The 19115-nt window shown below is 48.8% G+C and overlaps 1 protein-coding gene across 1 annotated transcript in view; it reads left to right on the top strand.

Moving 5' to 3' along the window:
- The first annotated feature begins 385 nt into the window (after positions 1 to 385).
- nfxl1 (nuclear transcription factor, X-box binding-like 1) overlaps positions 386 to 19115 on the top strand; it is a 20842-nt gene continuing 2112 nt past the window's right edge. The window contains exons 1-21 of the mRNA XM_067370935.1: positions 386 to 447; positions 750 to 875; positions 949 to 1122; positions 1214 to 1326; positions 1470 to 1600; positions 1683 to 1861; positions 2000 to 2161; positions 2230 to 2330; positions 2407 to 2521; positions 3674 to 3798; positions 4632 to 4754; positions 4899 to 4989; positions 14798 to 14918; positions 15012 to 15171; positions 15694 to 15785; positions 16092 to 16113; positions 17938 to 18075; positions 18166 to 18332; positions 18433 to 18502; positions 18588 to 18692; positions 18838 to 18924. Of these exons, the coding sequence (XP_067227036.1) occupies positions 758 to 875; positions 949 to 1122; positions 1214 to 1326; positions 1470 to 1600; positions 1683 to 1861; positions 2000 to 2161; positions 2230 to 2330; positions 2407 to 2521; positions 3674 to 3798; positions 4632 to 4754; positions 4899 to 4989; positions 14798 to 14918; positions 15012 to 15171; positions 15694 to 15785; positions 16092 to 16113; positions 17938 to 18075; positions 18166 to 18332; positions 18433 to 18502; positions 18588 to 18692; positions 18838 to 18924 (2394 nt within the window). The 5' untranslated portion in view covers positions 386 to 447; positions 750 to 757. The remainder of the gene's footprint in view (positions 448 to 749; positions 876 to 948; positions 1123 to 1213; positions 1327 to 1469; positions 1601 to 1682; positions 1862 to 1999; positions 2162 to 2229; positions 2331 to 2406; positions 2522 to 3673; positions 3799 to 4631; positions 4755 to 4898; positions 4990 to 14797; positions 14919 to 15011; positions 15172 to 15693; positions 15786 to 16091; positions 16114 to 17937; positions 18076 to 18165; positions 18333 to 18432; positions 18503 to 18587; positions 18693 to 18837; positions 18925 to 19115) is intronic.

The following is a 19115-nucleotide window of genomic DNA, read 5'->3' as shown; positions in this document are numbered from 1 at the left end:
AATACATTAATTTATAAAAAAAAACTATAATTTAAGTACATTATAGCAATGTACTTTTTTTCATCTGGGTAGTTTCACTCAAAACATTTGTATTAGAGAGAGAAACACTAATAATGATGCTGCTCTAGCGATATCAGCTAAAAGTTTAATCAGAGAACCAAATGGGCTGTAAAATAAAAATAAAAATACTTCCTCAATAAAGAATTTCTGACCAGACCCTTTTATATGACGTTTGTGTTTTGTCACTTTTATTTTGTTTTTTATTTATGGACTGTTAATGTGAAAGGCCGACGTGTCTTTGAAAGACTGATGGGAGTTGTCGTTTTTATGAGCGTTTCCCGCCTCACCGTGAACAGTTATGGACTACATCTCCCGTCATGCTCTGCTGCGCTGACGTCTTCCGCATCCGTGCCGATTCCTGAGCCGCTCTCAGAGTGACTCGTGTCGGTGAGACTCTTTACTTCAATCAAATTATTTTTCTATACATTTCGCGCATATTTTCACATAATTATACAATGATTTATTAAATGATTCGGAGAAAGAACAGTCGCTTTTTATTGAAAGCTGACATCAAACAGTGCTTTCACCTTGTTTACCGTGATTTTACCATGTCATTAGAGTTATTTCAGTGATTTCATCAGTAATTTCACTTCAGTGATTTTAACCCCATGTTTCATTGGTGGTTTATCGTGTGCTCGTGCACGTCTTTGATGATCTGGACCAGTACCAGTTTCTGTTCTCTGTTGTAGGAGTCGTCATGGATCCAGTCTGGAGGCAGCAGGGTCGAGGTCGGGGTCAGGGCAGAGGTCAGGTCACAGGTCACCCTCCTCCTGGAGCGGTGAGGTCGGAGGTCAGAGGGACGAGCGAGGTGAAAGGTAGCATCACCTCCTGAGGAGCAGGACTCGAGGTTCACACATCAGTTTCTCTGACCCGTCTCTCTCTGTCCAGTCTCGTCTCAGTCCAGGTTCGATGAGATCAGGAAGTCCGACCGAGCAGCCGCTCAGCGATTGGCCACGGAGCCGTACAGCTCTTCCTCTGAGGATGAGGATGACGTCAGTGAAGATGGAGGAAAGAAGGGGAAGATCCTGCAGTCGGCTCTGTCTCCGTACACGTCTCACACAGGTGCTGACCTGTGACCCATGATGATGATGATGATGATGATGATTAGATGAGGAAGAGTGAGTATCACTTCAGTGTATGTGTGTGTGTTCAGGTGACGCTGACGTCCGTCTTCTGGAGCAGACGCGCCATTATTTACATGAAGTGTGTCAGTCTGGAGCAGTCACATGTCTCATCTGCATCGCATCTGTCAGGAGGACACAGGCCGTGAGACGCACACGCACACACACGCACACACACACACACACACACACACACACACACACACACACACGCACGCACGCACACACACACACACACGCACACTCACACACACACACACTCTCACAGGTTTTTTCACCGTCTCTCAGGTGTGGAGTTGCGTCGGCTGTTACTGTATTTTCCACATCAACTGCATTCAGAAATGGGCCAAAGACTCCATCTTCCTGGTGTCCTCAGTGACCGACGAGGATTTTGGCAAAAAAGATCATCCGTGGCCATGGTGAGTATCTGACCAATCACCTTGCAGCATTCTGACCAATCAAGTATCATCAGCAAACGCTCTGTCTCTGTGTCTCGGTCAGTCCGAAGTGCAGGTATGAGTACAGTCCTCAACAGACGCCCACACGATATTACTGCTACTGTGGGAAGGAGGCGGAGCCTGCACCTGACCCCTGGCTCCTCCCACATTCCTGCGGACAGGTGTGTGGTCGTGAGTTTAAACCATCATGTGGGCATCACTGCCTGCTGCTGTGCCATCCAGGTACACACACACACACACACACACACACTGATGTTTTGTACATTTAGCTCACAATTGTGTTCTTAAAGCATTGTTGGTATATGTAGCGTGTTCATGTCTGTGTGTGTGTGTGTGTGTGTGTGTGTGTGTGTGTGTCAGGTCCGTGCCCCCCCTGCCCACAGATGGTGAGTGTTTCGTGTCTGTGTGGGAAGTCGTCCCGTGTCCCGCGCCGCTGCAGCGCTAAAGCCTGGAGCTGCACACAGATCTGCGGACGAACACTTCCGTGCCGAACGCACACCTGTGCAAACCCCTGTCACGCAGGTACCACACGCTTACACTCCCACTCATTCCAGGTTTTATTCAGACACATAACAAGATGTCTCCGGCAGGCGAGTGCGCGGCGTGTCCGAGGGTCAGTCTGCAGGCGTGTGCGTGCGGTCGGCAGCGGGCGGAGCGGCCGTGTGCCAGTCCGGAGTGGCACTGTGAACAGGTGTGTTCAGCTCTCTTCCCCTGGAGTGTGTGTGACGCGTGCAGGTGCGTGTCTGACCGCTGTCCCGTGTGTGCAGGTGTGCGGCCGCCCGCTGTCCTGTGGGAATCACACGTGTGAGCGCGTGTGTCACGCCGGTGCGTGTGGAGGATGTCCTCGCGCAGGAAATCGCTCCTGTTCTTGCGGCAAGACAAGTAAGTTCACACACACGGAGAAGCTGCCGCTGGGAGATACTTACATTTAATTCTTACAATACTGCCGATTTCAAAACACTGCTTCAGGAAGCTTCGGAGCCTTATGAATCAGTGTGTCGAATTAGCGGTTCGGAGCGCCAAAGTCACGTGATTTCAGCAGTTTGACACGTGATCCGAATCATGATTCGACACAAAAGATTCATAACGCTCCGAAGCTTCCTGAAGCAGTGTTTTGAAATCGGCCATCACTATATAAGTCGTTATTTTGGTTTTTTTGGCGCACCAAAAATATTCTCGTGGCTTTATAATATTAATATTGAACCACTGTACTCACATGACCTGATTTAAATATGTTTTTAGTACATTAATGGATCTTGAGAGAGGAAATGTCATTGCTGGCTATGCAGGCCTCACTGAGCCATCGGATTTCATCAAAAATATCTTAATTTGTGTTCTGAAGATGAACAAAGGTCTTACGGGTGTGGAACAACATGAGGGAGAGTAATAAATGACACAATTTTCGTTTTTGGGTGAACTAACCCTTTAACAAATGATTTTGAAATCTTTTTCAACAAAATTTTTTGCAAAAATTCAATTGTCTGCTGTGGAAAAAATAAGTACAGAAGAACACAGCGGTGTGATCATACTTGTGTTTTAGACTCGTCATGTAGTGATAAATATGGTGCTGTTCGCTAATAATAACATTACATACATCAAATATAATAATGCTTCATACATCAACATTTCTGTTTAAGCTGTACATATCATGACAAAATGTACATTACAAGTGTCATTTGTTAAATTATATCTTCATACTGTGCCTGTTTCTGTTTTTAGGGACAAAACAAAAAACACTTTGCATGAGATATCATAATTTTTCACAGCACTGCAGTACATTGTGGGGAAAGTTGTTTAAATAATTAATTATTGCACATTTTGTTCTGTTTTGATGCCGTGTGAGAAATATTAACACTGAGTGTCATCCACAACAGAAGAATTACACAAAGGCCTTGTTATTTAGTTTCTTTACTTACAAATGGAACTGAATGTGTTAACGCATTAACACAAGTTAGTGATGTTATTAAATGTTCATTAAGCATGCAGGGTTCAGTGTGTATTAAGGAGGACTCATGAAGTGCTGTGTGTGTTCAGAGAGTGTGTTGCCATGTACGGTCGACGTGCCCACCTGTGGAGACACCTGCGGGAAGAAACTGGACTGTGGTTTACACACCTGCTCAATGCGCTGCCACAGAGGAGCCTGTGAGACCTGCCGACAGGTACAACACACACACACACACACACACACACACACACACACACACACACACACACACACACACACACACACACACACACACACACACACAGAGCTGTATCACTCACTAGATTCTTTTACACAGTGATGTCGTTCCAGTCACTGTTCTGGCATTACATGATTTTAGGGGTGTAACAATACATTCGTGCCATATTTTGGAAACAAACCACTGAAAACACATCATTCTGCCATATTATTTAGATATATATTGCTATGCCTGAGTGTTTTCATTCACCCTGTGTTTTTGGTGCTTTCATTCAAACAAATCCTGAACGGTCCCTTAAAGACGAGCATTTAGTCATTTAGCAGATGAGTTTATCCAGAGTGACCTAAAAACAAGGTACATCAAGTCAACAATCTTAACGAGGTGTCTTTAACCCTTTCTTGAAGGTTGTGATCAAAGTGTTTTTTCCCACAGAGTAACAGAGAGAGCGAAGGTGGAAAGACCCGAGAGCCGAGCAGTGACATCACGATGCGACATTTAATATACACTTTAGGAAGATCCGCTCTTTCCTTTTTGTTTTATTGTCTTGTAAATGAAAGTGGCGGTTCATCGCACGTCTGTCTCAGCATCACTCCAGTTCTCAGCCATTGTCTTCTGCATTTGTTTCTGTGTAATAATCCTTCTCCTTTCCTCTGTCAGGATTGATCCCGGTAACATTGGTAGGCTCTTATACTGGAATGGAATTTTCTGGCATTCCAGCCCTGGTTTTTCATTCACACAGAAAGACTGATGGGAATTTAACAAGAGTTTCTCAGAATCAAAGCCCTGTGGGTGTGTGTGTGTGTGCGCAGGAGGTTGAGAAGACGTGTCGCTGTGGTCGGTACAGCAAACTCTTGCCCTGTCATAAAGAATATCTCTGTGAGTCCAAGTGCAACAAGACACGGACCTGCAACCGACACCAGTGCAAGAGAAAGGTTTGTGTAGCACACACACACACACACACACATTCCACTGAGATCTTTTTGACACACATGAGTGCGTCTCATTCGCACTCCATGGCCACTTGTATCACACGCATCTGTGTCTCTGTGCCACTGATAGTGTGTGTTTGTTTTCAGTGTTGTCCAGGTAACTGCCCGCCGTGTGACATGAGCTGCGGTCGAATGCTGGGCTGCAGGAACCACAAATGCCCATCCGTGTGCCACCAAGGTGAGAGTGTACGCGTTTATCATGACCACACAGACCGTTTACACACACTTGGCATCAGACGGCATCATTGACACTGCCGACCCTGTTCCTTACATTGCTGGCTCTGTCAAGAGGCTAACATGGTGTGTTAATTTCTCAGAATTTGTCCTCTGCATTTAACCCATCCAAATTAGTGCACACACATTAGGAGTAGTGAACACACAGCAGTGGGCAGCCATTTTTGCTGTTGCGCCTGTGGAGCAATTGGGGGTTAGGTGCCTTGCTCAAGGGTACCTCAGTCATTTCCTGCTGGTATTGAGAACTGAACCTGCAACCTGGAGCGTTTTTTGTGTCCGCCATTAGAGGGAGTGTTTCCTGTGTATGTCGTAAGGGAGATCGTTACCTGTATCTGTGGCGAGCGGGAGCATTTCCTGTGTCCGTGGTAAGCAGGAGCGTTTCCTGTGTCTGTGGTGACCGTGAGTGTTTCCTGTGTCTGTGGTGACCAGGAGTGTTTCCTGTGTCTGTGGTGAGTGGGAGTGTTCCCTGTATCTGTGGAGCATTTCCTGTTTCTGTGAAGCGTTTCCTGTATCTGTGGTGAGCGGGAGCGTTTCCTGTATCTGTGGTGCGTTTCCTGTATCTGTGAAGCGTTTCCTGTATCTGTGGTGAGCGGGAGCATTTCCTGTATCTGTGAAACGTTTCCTGTATCTGTGGTGAGCGGGAGCATTTCCTGTATCTGTGGAGCGTTTCCTGTATCTGTGGTGAGCGTGAGCGTTTCCTGTATCTGTGGAGCGTTTCCTGTATCTGTGGAGAGCGGGAGCGTTTCCTGTATCTGTGGAGAGCGGGAGCGTTTCCTGTATCTGTGGAGAGCGGGAGCGTTTCCTGTATCTGTGGAGAGCGGGAGCGTTTCCTGTATCTGTGGTGAGCGGGAGCGTTTCCTGTATCTGTGGTGAGCGGGAGCGTTTCCTGTATCTGTGGTGAGCGGGAGCTTTTCCTGTATCTGTGGTGAGCGGGAGCGTTTCCTGTATCTGTGGTGAGCGGGAGCGTTTCCTGTATCTGTGAAACGTTTCCTGTATCTGTGGTGAGCGGGAGCATTTCCTGTATCTGTGGAGCGTTTCCTGTATCTGTGGTGAGCGTGAGCGTTTCCTGTATCTGTGGAGCGTTTCCTGTATCTGTGGAGCGTTTCCTGTATCTGTGGAGAGCGGGAGCGTTTCCTGTATCTGTGGAGAGCGGGAGCGTTTCCTGTATCTGTGGTGAGCGGGAGCGTTTCCTGTATCTGTGGTGAGCGGGAGCGTTTCCTGTATCTGTGGCGAGCGGGAGCATTTCCTGTGTCCGTGGTAAGCAGGAGCGTTTCCTGTGTCTGTGGTGACCGTGAGTGTTTCCTGTGTCTGTGGTGACCAGGAGTGTTTCCTGTGTCTGTGGTGAGCGGGAGTGTTCCCTGTATCTGTGGAGCATTTCCTGTTTCTGTGAAGCGTTTCCTGTGTCTGTGGTGAGCGGGAGCGTTTCCTGTATCTGTGGTGAGCGGGAGCGTTTCCTGTATCTGTGGTGAGCGGGAGCGTTTCCTGTATCTGTGGTGAGCGGGAGCGTTTCCTGTATCTGTGGAGCGTTTCCTGTATCTGTGGAGTGTTTCCTGTGTCTGTGGTGAGCGGGAGTGTTTCCTGTATCTGTGGAGCGTTTCCTGTATCTGTGGTGAGCAGGAGTGTTTCCTGTATCTGTGGAGCGTTTCCTGTATCTGTGGAGCGTTTCCTGTATCTGTGGTGAGCGGGAGTGTTTCCTGTATCTGTGGAGCGTTTCCTGTATCTGTGGAGTGTTTCCTGTATCTGTGGAGCGTTTCCTGTATCTGTGGTGAGCGGGAGCGTTTCCTGTATCTGTGGTGAGCGGGAGCGTTTCCTGTATCTGTGGTGAGCGGGAGCGTTTCCTGTGTCTGTAGTGAGCGGGAGTGTTTCCTGTATCTGTGGAGCGTTTCCTGTATCTGTGGTGAGCAGGAGTGTTTCCTGTATCTGTGGAGCGTTTCCTGTATCTGTGGAGCGTTTCCTGTATCTGTGGTGAGCGGGAGTGTTTCCTGTATCTGTGGAGCGTTTCCTGTATCTGTGGAGTGTTTCCTGTATCTGTGGAGCGTTTCCTGTATCTGTGGAGCGTTTCCTGTATCTGTGGAGCGTTTCCTGTATCTGTGGAGCGTTTCCTGTATCTGTGGTGAGCGGGAGCGTTTCCTGTATCTGTGGAGTGTTTCCTGTATCTGTGGTGAGCGGGAGCGTTTCCTGTATCTGTGGAGTGTTTCCTGTATCTGTGGTGAGCGGGAGCGTTTCCTGTATCTGTGGTGAGCGGGAGCGTTTCCTGTATCTGTGGTGAGCGGGAGCGTTTCCTGTATCTGTGGTGAGCGGGAGCGTTTCCTGTATCTGTGGAGCGTTTCCTGTATCTGTGGAGTGTTTCCTGTGTCTGTGGTGAGCGGGAGTGTTTCCTGTATCTGTGGAGCGTTTCCTGTATCTGTGGTGAGCAGGAGTGTTTCCTGTATCTGTGGAGCGTTTCCTGTATCTGTGGTGAGCGGGAGTGTTTCCTGTATCTGTGGAGCGTTTCTTGTATCTGTGGAGTGTTTCCTGTATCTGTGGAGCGTTTCCTGTATCTGTGGAGCGTTTCCTGTATCTGTGGAGCGTTTCCTGTGTCTGTGGAGCGTTTCCTGTGTCTGTGGTGAGCGGGAGTGTTTCCTGTATCTGTGGAGCGTTTCCTGTATCTGTGGTGAGCAGGAGTGTTTCCTGTATCTGTGGAGCGTTTCCTGTATCTGTGGAGAGCGGGAGCGTTTCCTGTATCTGTGGTGAGCGGGAGCGTTTCCTGTATCTGTGGTGAGCGGGAGCGTTTCCTGTATCTGTGGTGAGCGGGAGCGTTTCCTGTATCTGTGGTGAGCGGGAGCGTTTCCTGTATCTGTGGAGCGTTTCCTGTATCTGTGGTGAGCGGGAGTGTTTCCTGTATCTGTGGAGCGTTTCCTGTATCTGTGGAGCGCGGGAGCGTTTCCTGTATCTGTGGAGCGCGGGAGCGTTTCCTGTATCTGTGGTGAGCGGGAGCGTTTCCTGTATCTGTGGTGAGCGGGAGCGTTTCCTGTATCTGTGAAACGTTTCCTGTATCTGCGGTGAGCGGGAGCGTTTCCTGTATCTGTGGTGAGCGGGAGCGTTTCCTGTATCTGTGGTGAGCGGGAGCGTTTCCTGTATCTGTGGTGAGCGGGAGCGTTTCCTGTATCTGTGGTGAGCGGGAGCGTTTCCTGTATCTGTGGTGAGCGGGAGCGTTTCCTGTATCTGTGGTGAGCGGGAGCGTTTCCTGTATCTGTGGTGAGCGGGAGCGTTTCCTGTATCTGTGGTGAGCGGGAGCGTTTCCTGTATCTGTGGTTTCCTGTATCTGTGGTGAGCGGGAGCGTTTCCTGTATCTGTGGTGAGCGTTTCCTGTATCTGTGGTGAGCGGGAGCGTTTCCTGGGAGCGTTTACTTTATCTGTGGTGAGCTGGAGCGTTTCCTGTATCTGTGGTGAGCGGGAGCGTTTCCTGTATCTGTGGTGAGCGGGAGCGTTTCCTGTATCTGTGGTGAGCGTTTCCTGTATCTGTGGAGCGTTTCCTGTATCTGTGGTGAGCGGGAGTATCTGTGGAGCGTTTCCTGTATCTGTGGTGAGCGGGAGCGTTTCCTGTATCTGTGGAGCGTTTCCTGTATCTGTGGTGAGCGGGAGCGTTTCCTGTATCTGTGGTGAGCGGGAGCGTTTCCTGTATCTGTGGTGAGCGGGAGCGTTTCCTGTATCTGTGGTGAGCGGGAGCGTTTCCTGTATCTGTGGAGCGTTTCCTGTATCTGTGGTGAGCGGGAGCGTTTCCTGTATCTGTGGAGCGTTTCCTGTATCTGTGGTGAGCGGGAGCGTTTCCTGTATCTGTGGAGCGTTTCCTGTATCTGTGGTGAGCGGGAGCGTTTCCTGTATCTGTGGTGAGCGGGAGTGTTTCCTGTATCTGTGGAGCGTTTCCTGTATCTGTATCTGTGGTGAGCGGGAGCATTTCCTGTATCTGTGGAGCGTTTCCTGTATCTGGGGAGCGTTTCCTGTATCTGTGGAGCGTTTCCTGTATCTGGGGAGCGTTTCCTGTATCTGTGGAGCGTTTCCTGTATCTGTGGTGAGCGGGAGCGTTTCCTGTATCTGTGGTGAGCAGGAGCGTTTCCTGTATCTGTGGAGCGTTTCCTGTATCTGGGGAGCATTTCATGTATCTGTGGAGCGTTTCCTGTATCTGTGGTGAGCGGGAGCGTTTCCTGTATCTGTGGAGCGTTTCCTGTATCTGTGGTGAGCGGGAGCGTTTCCTGTATCTGTGGAGTGTTTCCTGTATCTGTGGTGAGCGGGAGCGTTTCCTGTATCTGGGGAGCATTTCCTGTATCTGTGGAGCGTTTCCTGTATCTGTGGTGAGCGGGAGCGTTTCCTGTATCTGTGGAGCGTTTCCTGTATCTGTGGTGAGCGGGAGCGTTTCCTGTATCTGTGGTGAGCGGGAGCGTTTCCTGTATCTGTGGAGCGTTTCCTGTATCTGTGGAGCGTTTCCTGTATCTGTGGTGAGCGGGAGCGTTTCCTGTATCTGTGGTGAGTGGGAGCGTTTCCTGTATCTGTGGAGCGTTTCCTGTATCTGTGGTGAGCGGGAGCGTTTCCTGTATCTGTGGTGAGCGGGAGCGTTTCCTGTATCTGTGGAGCGTTTCCTGTATCTGTGGAGAGTTTCCTGTATATGTGGTGAGCGGGAGCATTTCCTGTATCTGTGGAGCGTTTCCTGTATCTGGGGAGCGTTTCCTGTATCTGTGGAGCGTTTCCTGTATCTGGGGAGCGTTTCCTGTATCTGGGGAGCGTTTCCTGTATCTGTGGAGCGTTTCCTGTATCTGTGGTGAGCGGGAGCGTTTCCTGTATCTGTGGAGCGTTTCCTGTATCTGGGGAGCATTTCCTGTATCTGTGGTGAGCGGGAGCGTTTCCTGTATCTGTGGAGCGTTTCCTGTATCTGTGGTGAGCGGGAGCGTTTCCTGTATCTGTGGTGAGCGGGAGCGTTTCCTGTATCTGTGGAGCGTTTCCTGTATCTGGGGAGCATTTCCTGTATCTGTGGTGAGCGGGAGCGTTTCCTGTATCTGTGGAGCGTTTCCTGTATCTGTGGAGCGTTTCCTGTATCTGTGGAGAGTTTCCTGTATCTGTGGAGCGTTTCCTGTATCTGTGGAGTGTTTCCTGTATCTGTGGAGAGTTTCCTGTATCTGTGGTGAGCGGGAGCGTTTCCTGTATCTGTGGAGCGTTTCCTGTATCTGTGGAGCGTTTCCTGTATCTGTGGAGAGTTTCCTGTATCTGTGGTGAGCGGGAGCGTTTCCTGTATCTGTGGAGCGTTTCCTGTATCTGTGGAGCGTTTCCTGTATCTGTGGAGCGTTTCCTGTATCTGTGGAGCGTTTCCTGTATCTGTGGAGCGTTTCCTGTATCTGTGGAGAGTTTCCTGTATCTGTGGTGAGCGGGAGCGTTTCCTGTATCTGTGGAGCGTTTCCTGTATCTGTGGAGCGTTTCCTGTATCTGGGGAGCGTTTCCTGTATCTGTGGTGAGCGGGAGCGCTTCCTGTATCTGTGGAGCGTTTCCTGTATCTGTGGTGAGCGGGAGCATTTCCTGTATCTGTGGAGCGTTTCCTGTATCTGTGGAGCGTTTCCTGTATCTGGGGAGCGTTTCCTGTATCTGTGGAGCGTTTCCTGTATCTGGGGAGCGTTTCCTGTATCTGGGGAGCGTTTCCTGTATCTGTGGTGAGCGGGAGCGTTTCCTGTATCTGTGGTGAGCGGGAGCGTTTCCTGTATCTGTGGAGCGTTTCCTGTATCTGGGGAGCATTTCCTGTATCTGTGGTGAGCGGGAGCGTTTCCTGTATCTGTGGAGCGTTTCCTGTATCTGTGGTGAGCGGGAGCGTTTCCTGTATCTGTGGTGAGCGGGAGCGTTTCCTGTATCTGTGGTGAGCGGGAGCGTTTCCTGTATCTGGGGAGCGTTTCCTGTATCTGTGGTGAGCGGGAGCGTTTCCTGTATCTGTGGAGCGTTTCCTGTATCTGTGGTGAGCGGGAGCGTTTCCTGTATCTGTGGTGAGCGGGAGCGTTTCCTGTATCTGTGGTGAGCGGGAGCGTTTCCTGTATCTGTGGTGAGCGGGAGCGTTTCCTGTATCTGTGGTGAGCGGGAGCGTTTCCTGTATCTGTGGAGCGTTTCTTGTATCTGTGGAGCGTTTCCTGTATCTGTGGAGCGTTTCCTGTATCTGTGGTGAGCGGGAGCGTTTCCTGTATCTGTGGAGCGTTTCCTGTATCTGTGGTGAGCGGGAGCGTTTCCTGTATCTGTGGAGCGTTTCCTGTATCTGTGGAGCGTTTCCTGTATCTGTGGTGAGCGGGAGCGTTTCCTGTATCTGTGCAGCGTTTCCTGTATCTGTGGAGTGTTTCCTGTATCTGTGGAGCGTTTCCTGTATCTGTGGAGCGTTTCCTGTATCTGTGGTGAGCGGGAGCGTTTCCTGTATCTGTGGTGAGTGGGAGCGTTTCCTGTATCTGTGGAGCGTTTCCTGTATCTGTGGTGAGCGGGAGCGTTTCCTGTATCTGTGGAACATTTCCTGTATCTGGTGAGCGGGAGCGTTTCCTGTATCTGTGGAGCGTTTCCTGTATCTGTGGAGCGTTTCCTGTATCTGTGGAGCGTTTCCTGTATCTGTGGAGCGTTTCCTGTATCTGTGGTGAGCGGGAGAGTTTCCTGTGTCTGTGGAGCGTTTCCTGTATCTGGGGAGCATTTCCTGTGTCTGTGGAGCGTTTCCTGTATCTGTGGAGCGTTTCCTGTATCTGTGGAGCGTTTCCTGTATCTGTGGTGAGCGGGAGCGTTTCCTGTATCTGTGGAGCGTTTCCTGTATCTGTGGTGAGTGGGAGCGTTTCCTGTATCTGTGGAGCGTTTCCTGTATCTGTGGTGAGCGGGAGCGTTTCCTGTATCTGTGGAACATTTCCTGTATCTGTGGTGAGCGGGAGCGTTTCCTGTATCTGTGGAGCGTTTCCTGTATCTGTGGAGCGTTTCCTGTATCTGTGGAGCGTTTCCTGTATCTGTGGTGAGCGGGAGAGTTTCCTGTGTCTGTGGAGCGTTTCCTGTATCTGGGGAGCATTTCCTTTTTCTGTGGAGCGTTTCCTGTATCTGTGGAGCGTTTCCTGTATCTGTGGAGCGTTTCCTGTATCTGTGGCGAGTGGGAGAGTTTCCTGTATCTGTGGAGCGTTTCCTTTATCTGGGGAGCGTTTCCTGTATCTGTGGAGCGTTTCCTGTATCTGTGGCGAGTGGGAGTGTTTCCTGTATCTGTGGAGCGTTTCCTTTATCTGGGGAGCGTTTCCTGTATCTGTGGCGAGTGGGAGTGTTTCCTGTATCTGTGGTGAGTGGGAGCGTTTCCTGTATCTGTGGAGCGTTTCCTGTATCTGTGGTGAGCGGGAGCGTTTCCTGTATCTGTGGAACATTTCCTGTATCTGGTGAGCGGGAGCGTTTCCTGTATCTGTGGAGCGTTTCCTGTATCTGTGGAGCGTTTCCTGTATCTGTGGAGCGTTTCCTGTATCTGTGGAGCGTTTCCTGTATCTGTGGTGAGCGGGAGAGTTTCCTGTGTCTGTGGAGCGTTTCCTGTATCTGGGGAGCATTTCCTGTGTCTGTGGAGCGTTTCCTGTATCTGTGGAGCGTTTCCTGTATCTGTGGAGCGTTTCCTGTATCTGTGGAGCGTTTCCTGTATCTGTGGTGAGCGGGAGCGTTTCCTGTATCTGTGGAGCGTTTCCTGTATCTGTGGTGAGTGGGAGCGTTTCCTGTATCTGTGGAGCGTTTCCTGTATCTGTGGTGAGCGGGAGCGTTTCCTGTATCTGTGGAACATTTCCTGTATCTGTGGTGAGCGGGAGCGTTTCCTGTATCTGTGGAGCGTTTCCTGTATCTGTGGAGCGTTTCCTGTATCTGTGGTGAGCGGGAGAGTTTCCTGTGTCTGTGGAGCGTTTCCTGTATCTGGGGAGCATTTCCTTTTTCTGTGGAGCGTTTCCTGTATCTGTGGAGCGTTTCCTGTATCTGTGGAGCGTTTCCTGTATCTGTGGCGAGTGGGAGAGTTTCCTGTATCTGTGGAGCGTTTCCTGTATCTGTGGAGCGTTTCCTGTATCTGTGGCGAGTGGGAGCGTTTCCTGTATCTGTGGAGCGTTTCCTGTATCTGTGGAGCATTTCCTGTATCTGTGGTGAGAGGGTGAGTTTCCTGTATCTGTGGAGCGTTTCCTTTATCTGGGGAGCGTTTCCTGTATCTGTGGAGCGTTTCCTGTATCTGTGGCGAGTGGGAGTGTTTCCTGTATCTGTGGAGCGTTTCCTTTATCTGGGGAGCGTTTCCTGTATCTGTGGCGAGTGGGAGTGTTTCCTGTATCTGTGGAGCGTTTCCTGTATCTGTGGAGCATTTCCTGTATCTGTGGAGCGTTTCCTGTATCTGTGGTGAGCGAGAGAGTTTCCTGTGTCTGTGGACTGTTTCCTGTATCTGGGGAGCATTTCCTGTGTCTGTTTAGCGTTTCCTGTATCTGGGGAGCATTTCCTGTATCTGTGGAGCGTTTCCTGTATCTGTGGAGCGTTTCCTGTCTCTGTGGAGCGTTTCCTGTCTCTGTGGAGCGTTTCCTGTATCTGTGGAGCGTTTCCTGTATCTGTGGTGACCGGGAGCGTTTCCTGTATCTGTGGTGAGCGTGAGCGTTTCCTGTATCTGTGGTGAGCGGGAGCGTTTCCTGTATCTGTGGAGCGTTTCCTGTATCTGTGGAACATTTCCTGTATCTGTGGAGCATTTCCTGTATCTGTGGAGCGTTTCCTGTATCTGTGGCGAGCGGGAGCGTTTCCTGTATCTGTGGAGCGTTTCCTGTATCTGTGGTGAGCGGGAACGTTTCCTGTATCTGTGGAGCGTTTCCTGTATCTGTGGTGAGCGGGAGTGTTTCCTGTATCTGTGGAGTGTTTCCTGTATCTGTGGAGTGTTTCCTGTATCTGTGTAGCGTTTCCTGTATCTGTGGTGAGCGGGAGCGTTTCCTGTGTCTGTGGAGCGTTTCCTGTATCTGTGGTGAGCGGGAGTGTTTCCTGTATCTGTGGAGAGTTTCCTGTATCTGTGGCGAGTGGGAGAGTTTCCTGTGTCTGTGGAGAGTTTCCTGTATCTGTGGCGAGTGGGAGAGTTTCCTGTGTCTGTGGAGAGTTTCCTGTGTTCGTGGCGAGCAGGAATGTTTCCTACATCCGCAGGCCAAATGGGAGTGTTTTCTGTCACTCTGGTGTGGGAGCGACGTAAACCTTGACCGATTGTTTGATTGGCTCTTGTTTTGGTCCAGAAGCTCTTCCTGTCTGCTGGTTATCAGCCCAGTTAGAGTCCAGTTCATCTACGTGAATGAACTGACCTTTTCTCAGAACAGAAGTGTGTGATTGTGGGAAAGGTAATGGAGTATAGAGGTTATCTCGCACCGATGAATTGTTCACTGATGCCTCGCTCTCGTTCACCTTCTATGTGCCAAATGCAAATGTGTGTCTGAAACAACAATGTTATCTGGCAAACGGCTGTTATCGCAGCTTGCGGGTTTATCCAAATGTCAGGCAGAGAGTGTGTATGACTGCAGGAATAGTCATTCGAAGCCAGCCTGAATTCATCAAGAATTTCTTAGTAAAGCCTGATTTCTCACAGCCGTGACCTGAGCCGATGTCAGTAAACGTTCACATCATGTCCATTACAAAACAAAAGTTGAGCCTCCACTGCATGAACACACAGATCCCGTCTGATCACTGCAAATAACAATGAGAAGATCTGGAAAGATTTGAGAAATGAAGTGGAATTGTGTGTGTGTGTGTGTGTGTGTCAGGCAGCTGTTATCCTTGTCCTGAGATGGTTGAAGTTCGGTGTGATTGCGGCTCTACCGTGATCTCTGTGCCCTGTGGAAGAGAGAGAAGCACTAAACCGCCGCGCTGTAAGGAGCTGTGCAGGTACTCGCATGTGTCCTACTGACTTATGTTTTGTTGGATAATGCCATATGAAGAATTTACTATTTGCATCTCATTATTTTCTTCTCTCTGAAGGAAGCCTTCGTCATGTCATCACTCGTCTCTGGAGAAGCACCGGTGTCACTCCGGCTCATGTCCTCCCTGTAAGCAGCCCTGCCAGCGGCCGTTACCCGGCTGTGCCCACCTCTGCCCGGCCCCGTGTCATGACCAGGTGCTGGTTAAAGCCGCTGACCGGGTACGAGCTTCACCTAATATCCACTCTCTATCACACACGACATTGACAAAAGTGCTTTGATACCAAAATTGGTTGAACAAGATACCTGTTTCTCTATTGTTACCTAATAATATACCAATAGTAGCATTTGTTAATTTGCATTCATTCTAATTGGACTCAATGAAAGTGAAACAGAAAAGTGTCAGGAAACACCTACATCTACTAGTTTGATTAGTTTGTTTTTCAAAACATGTTTATTAGCTCTTTCTCCGCCATTGAGGGAAATTTCTGGCATGTTTTCACTGTTGTACGGTAGGGGGCACTATTATGCATCTCCAGATAAAAACACAGGCGATGAAGAAGCAGAAACACGCAATAGAAGCATTACTGATGCAAATAACTTTAAAAAAAGAGACTGGTGGGGAAAGAGTTCAAGGATTTTGAAAACTTGAATGTCAGTCTCTGTTGTGAAACCTCAGTTTCAGTGTAGGATGGTCAAATCTCACGGCTGAATCTCTTGTGTTCTCGATCTTTGTGTTTCAGGCTCTGCTGGCAGGTCCGTGGGAGCAACCCTCCACTCCTGCGTTTGTGCGTACGGCTCTGCCGTGTCCGTCCTGCCTGGTACCCATACCGACGTAAGGAACACACACATGCTCACTGCAGGCGTCACTGTGTTTGTAGGAACACTGGGAAAGCATGTGTTTGGCATTGTGTGTTGTAGGGATTTGAGCACATATGGCTAACACACTCCGGTCTGCTGTAGCCAAAAAGTGTGTTTTTGTGTGTAGTTCAAACATTCTTTTAAATGGTGATTTAAAGTAATTATATGTGTGTGTGAGTGTGTCTTTAAAGTGAGTCCAACTGCAACAGATGATGTCATTGTGTGTCCTGCTGCTGTGAAGTGTAAATGAAAACATCTTGTGTTTTGTGTTTCTCTACAGAGCCTGTCTGGGAGAACATGAGGTAAACACACACACACACACACACACACACACACACAGCGCGTCTGGTTCATTTCTCACTGCAGCTGATAAACTGAGGTCTCCCGTTCTTTAGATAAAGCTGAAGGTCAAATGATTCTGCTGCTGAAGTCAGGCTGGAGGTGGATGGCTTGTGTTTGCTACTGAAAATCACATTAGCGTATTGTTAGGGTTAGGTAACCCTGATTATAAAACGACCCCCCTTTTTAGAAAAAGGCTTTTTGAAGACCAAATCTTGTATTTTAGAAAGAAAATTTTTATTTGAAAATAATTTTCATTTTTTATTTTTTGTGTTGAAAGTATGGTAGGTACTGGTAAAATGTACCAACGATCACGTTTAGAAATAATCACTTTACCATACCATAAAAATAACCTGTAGCCCATTTGAATTATATAACAGTTAGGCTATCCATCTCATAGTGAAAACATGTAGCCTACCAAAATTTCATTACCAGTAGAAGTTAGAAATTTTAGAATAAATTTTGTATTTTCTAGATTTCAGTCTTTTTTTGGATTCAGTGTGCGGCCAGCCACTTTTTTCTTTTTTCTGTTTTGCTCAAGTTTATCTCTTTTGGTTCTCCGCACCTGAAGGAAACAAGAATTTTACAACTGTGAGCACAACAACTTTCTTTGATTTATTATCGGTAGAAGTGAAATCTTATTGTAGTTTTGAAATCTTGGAACCATTTTAAAATAACATTTGGGGAATTCTGGTCCCGTCAGCGAGGCACGCACACACGACAGTCACACGGCTCTTAGACGGTAACCTTTTCTTTGACACTTAGCGTTTTTAACCCCTTAATTACACTGCATGCGCGTTATGGCTCTGACACGGCCGACGCGAGTCAATCGTCGAAAGCTTGTGTTTAAGCCAGCCGTGCCGTGGCACGTTTCAGAAGCGTCCCAGAAGCAGCTTGACGCGCCGCTTTGCTTATGATAGACGCCGCGTCCAGTCCGCGCAGCTCAAATACAGAATAAAGTCAGAATAATCACCCTGTGTAGACTCCCGCTGATACAAGACATTCGAAGTTGAAAAACTTGAAAATCTTTTATCCTTGTTGACCATAACTGGACTTTTTAGTGCATTAACTTCGTCTGTAGGCTACAGCAAAATAAAGTATGACATAGCAATAAACACAATTAAACCGAACAAAATATAACCATTTAGCCATTAAAAACACGAAAAATCAAGGAAAGTAACATCAGACTGGCAAATCTTGTGGTCTCGCCAATCCAGCCGCTTCGCTTCAGAAATGCTCCTGGAGTCGACGCCGCACAGAGGACGGAACAAAACCTGACGCATCGCAGTGTAAAGAAGACTGTGTTTCGCTCGCGATCCGCTCACGTTACACTCTGACACACTCGTTTCTTGGCACACTCGTTTTACACGTTTTTGGCGCCACCTATTGTTACAGGTGTATTATTAACATGTAAAAGTCTAGACCAGGGATGGACAACTCTGGTCCTGGAGGGCCAGTATCCAGCAGAGTTTAGCTCCAACCCTAATCAAACACACCTGAACCAGCTAATCAAGGTCTTTAGGATTAGTAGAAAGTTATAGGCAAGTGAGTTATCATGAGGGATGGAGATAAACTCTGCAGGACACTGGCCCTCCAGGACCGGAGTTGTCCATCCCTGCTCTAGACCGTGAATATAAGGCAAACCTGTTTTTTCAGATGTATTTCTAAAAAAAACAAAAAACATTGTCTTTTATTTGGAACAATACGGTATATCACAGTTACAGGTGTGTGTGTGTGTGTGTGTGTGTGTGTGTGTGTGTGTGTGTGTGTGTGTGTGTGTGTTGAAGGTGAGTCCGGTTCCATGTCACGCTCGCGGGCCGTTCTCCTGTGGCCGGCCATGTGGACGAACTTTAGCTTGCGGTAACCATACGTGCAGTTTGGAGTGCCATCATGTGACCGCTGTGCCAGATTCAGATAAAACTAAGGTAGGTCACATGACCCTCTGTCCCTGTACCACAGGCTCTGTTGTCGAGATGATTTGGTTTCATTGAGTGTGTGTGTGTGTGTGTGTGTAGGCTGGTCAGGAGTGTGTCCAGTGTGAGGAGGGATGTTCTAAGCCCCGCCCCTTAGGCTGCCCCCACCCGTGTGCCCTGCCCTGTCACCATGGCAACTGCCCGCCCTGTACGCTGATGATCCGCCAGCGCTGCCACTGCAAGATGTCCAAACTGTACAACGAGTGTGTGTGAGTGCTGCGTCACATGACGCTCCGCAGGTGTCTGCTGGACCCTTGATGATATTTCTAATTGAATATGTGCAGTAATGAGTGTGTGAATGTTTTGTAGGAAGTTCACATCTGCTGATGAACAGACCAAACAGCTGCTGACTTCCTGTCAGAACCAGTGTCCCAAACAGGTGCTGGAATACATATGTGTATGATTGAGTGTGTGTTTGTGTCGTTAGGATGAAGACACTCATGTGTGTGTGTGTGTGTGTGTAGTTGCGGTGTGGGCATCGCTGCAGGCTGGCGTGTCACGCGGGCGAGTGCGATCAGAGCTGCAGTCAGCGGGTGAAGCTCAAGTGTCCCTGCAAGAGGATTAAGAAGGTACTAACATGACAGATCACACACTCACACATCTGCTGCAGCGTCAGAAATCATATGGTCAGATGATGATGTTGTCACATGACTTTAATAACCCTTCGCAAATCTGCCTTAACTTCATTCATGCACTGTAATTGAAACTCTTCAGGATTTCCCCTGTTCTCGAGTGCGGCGGGAGAATGAGCTGCTCGCGTGTGACGAGACGTGTCGAGAGCTGCAGAGGAAACACGCAGAGGTAAAACACACTCTCACACACACTCTCACACACACACTCTCTCACACACACTCTCACACACACACTCTCACACACACTCTCACACACACTCTCACACACACACTCTCTCACACACACTCTCACACACACACTCTCACACACACTCTCACACACACTCTCACACACACACTCTCTCACACACACTCTCACAC

Source organism: Chanodichthys erythropterus, chromosome 20 (genome assembly GCF_024489055.1).
Source record: "Chanodichthys erythropterus isolate Z2021 chromosome 20, ASM2448905v1, whole genome shotgun sequence".
Lineage (NCBI taxonomy): Eukaryota > Metazoa > Chordata > Actinopteri > Cypriniformes > Xenocyprididae > Chanodichthys > Chanodichthys erythropterus.
This window is presented reverse-complemented; position numbering and strand designations above follow the sequence as displayed.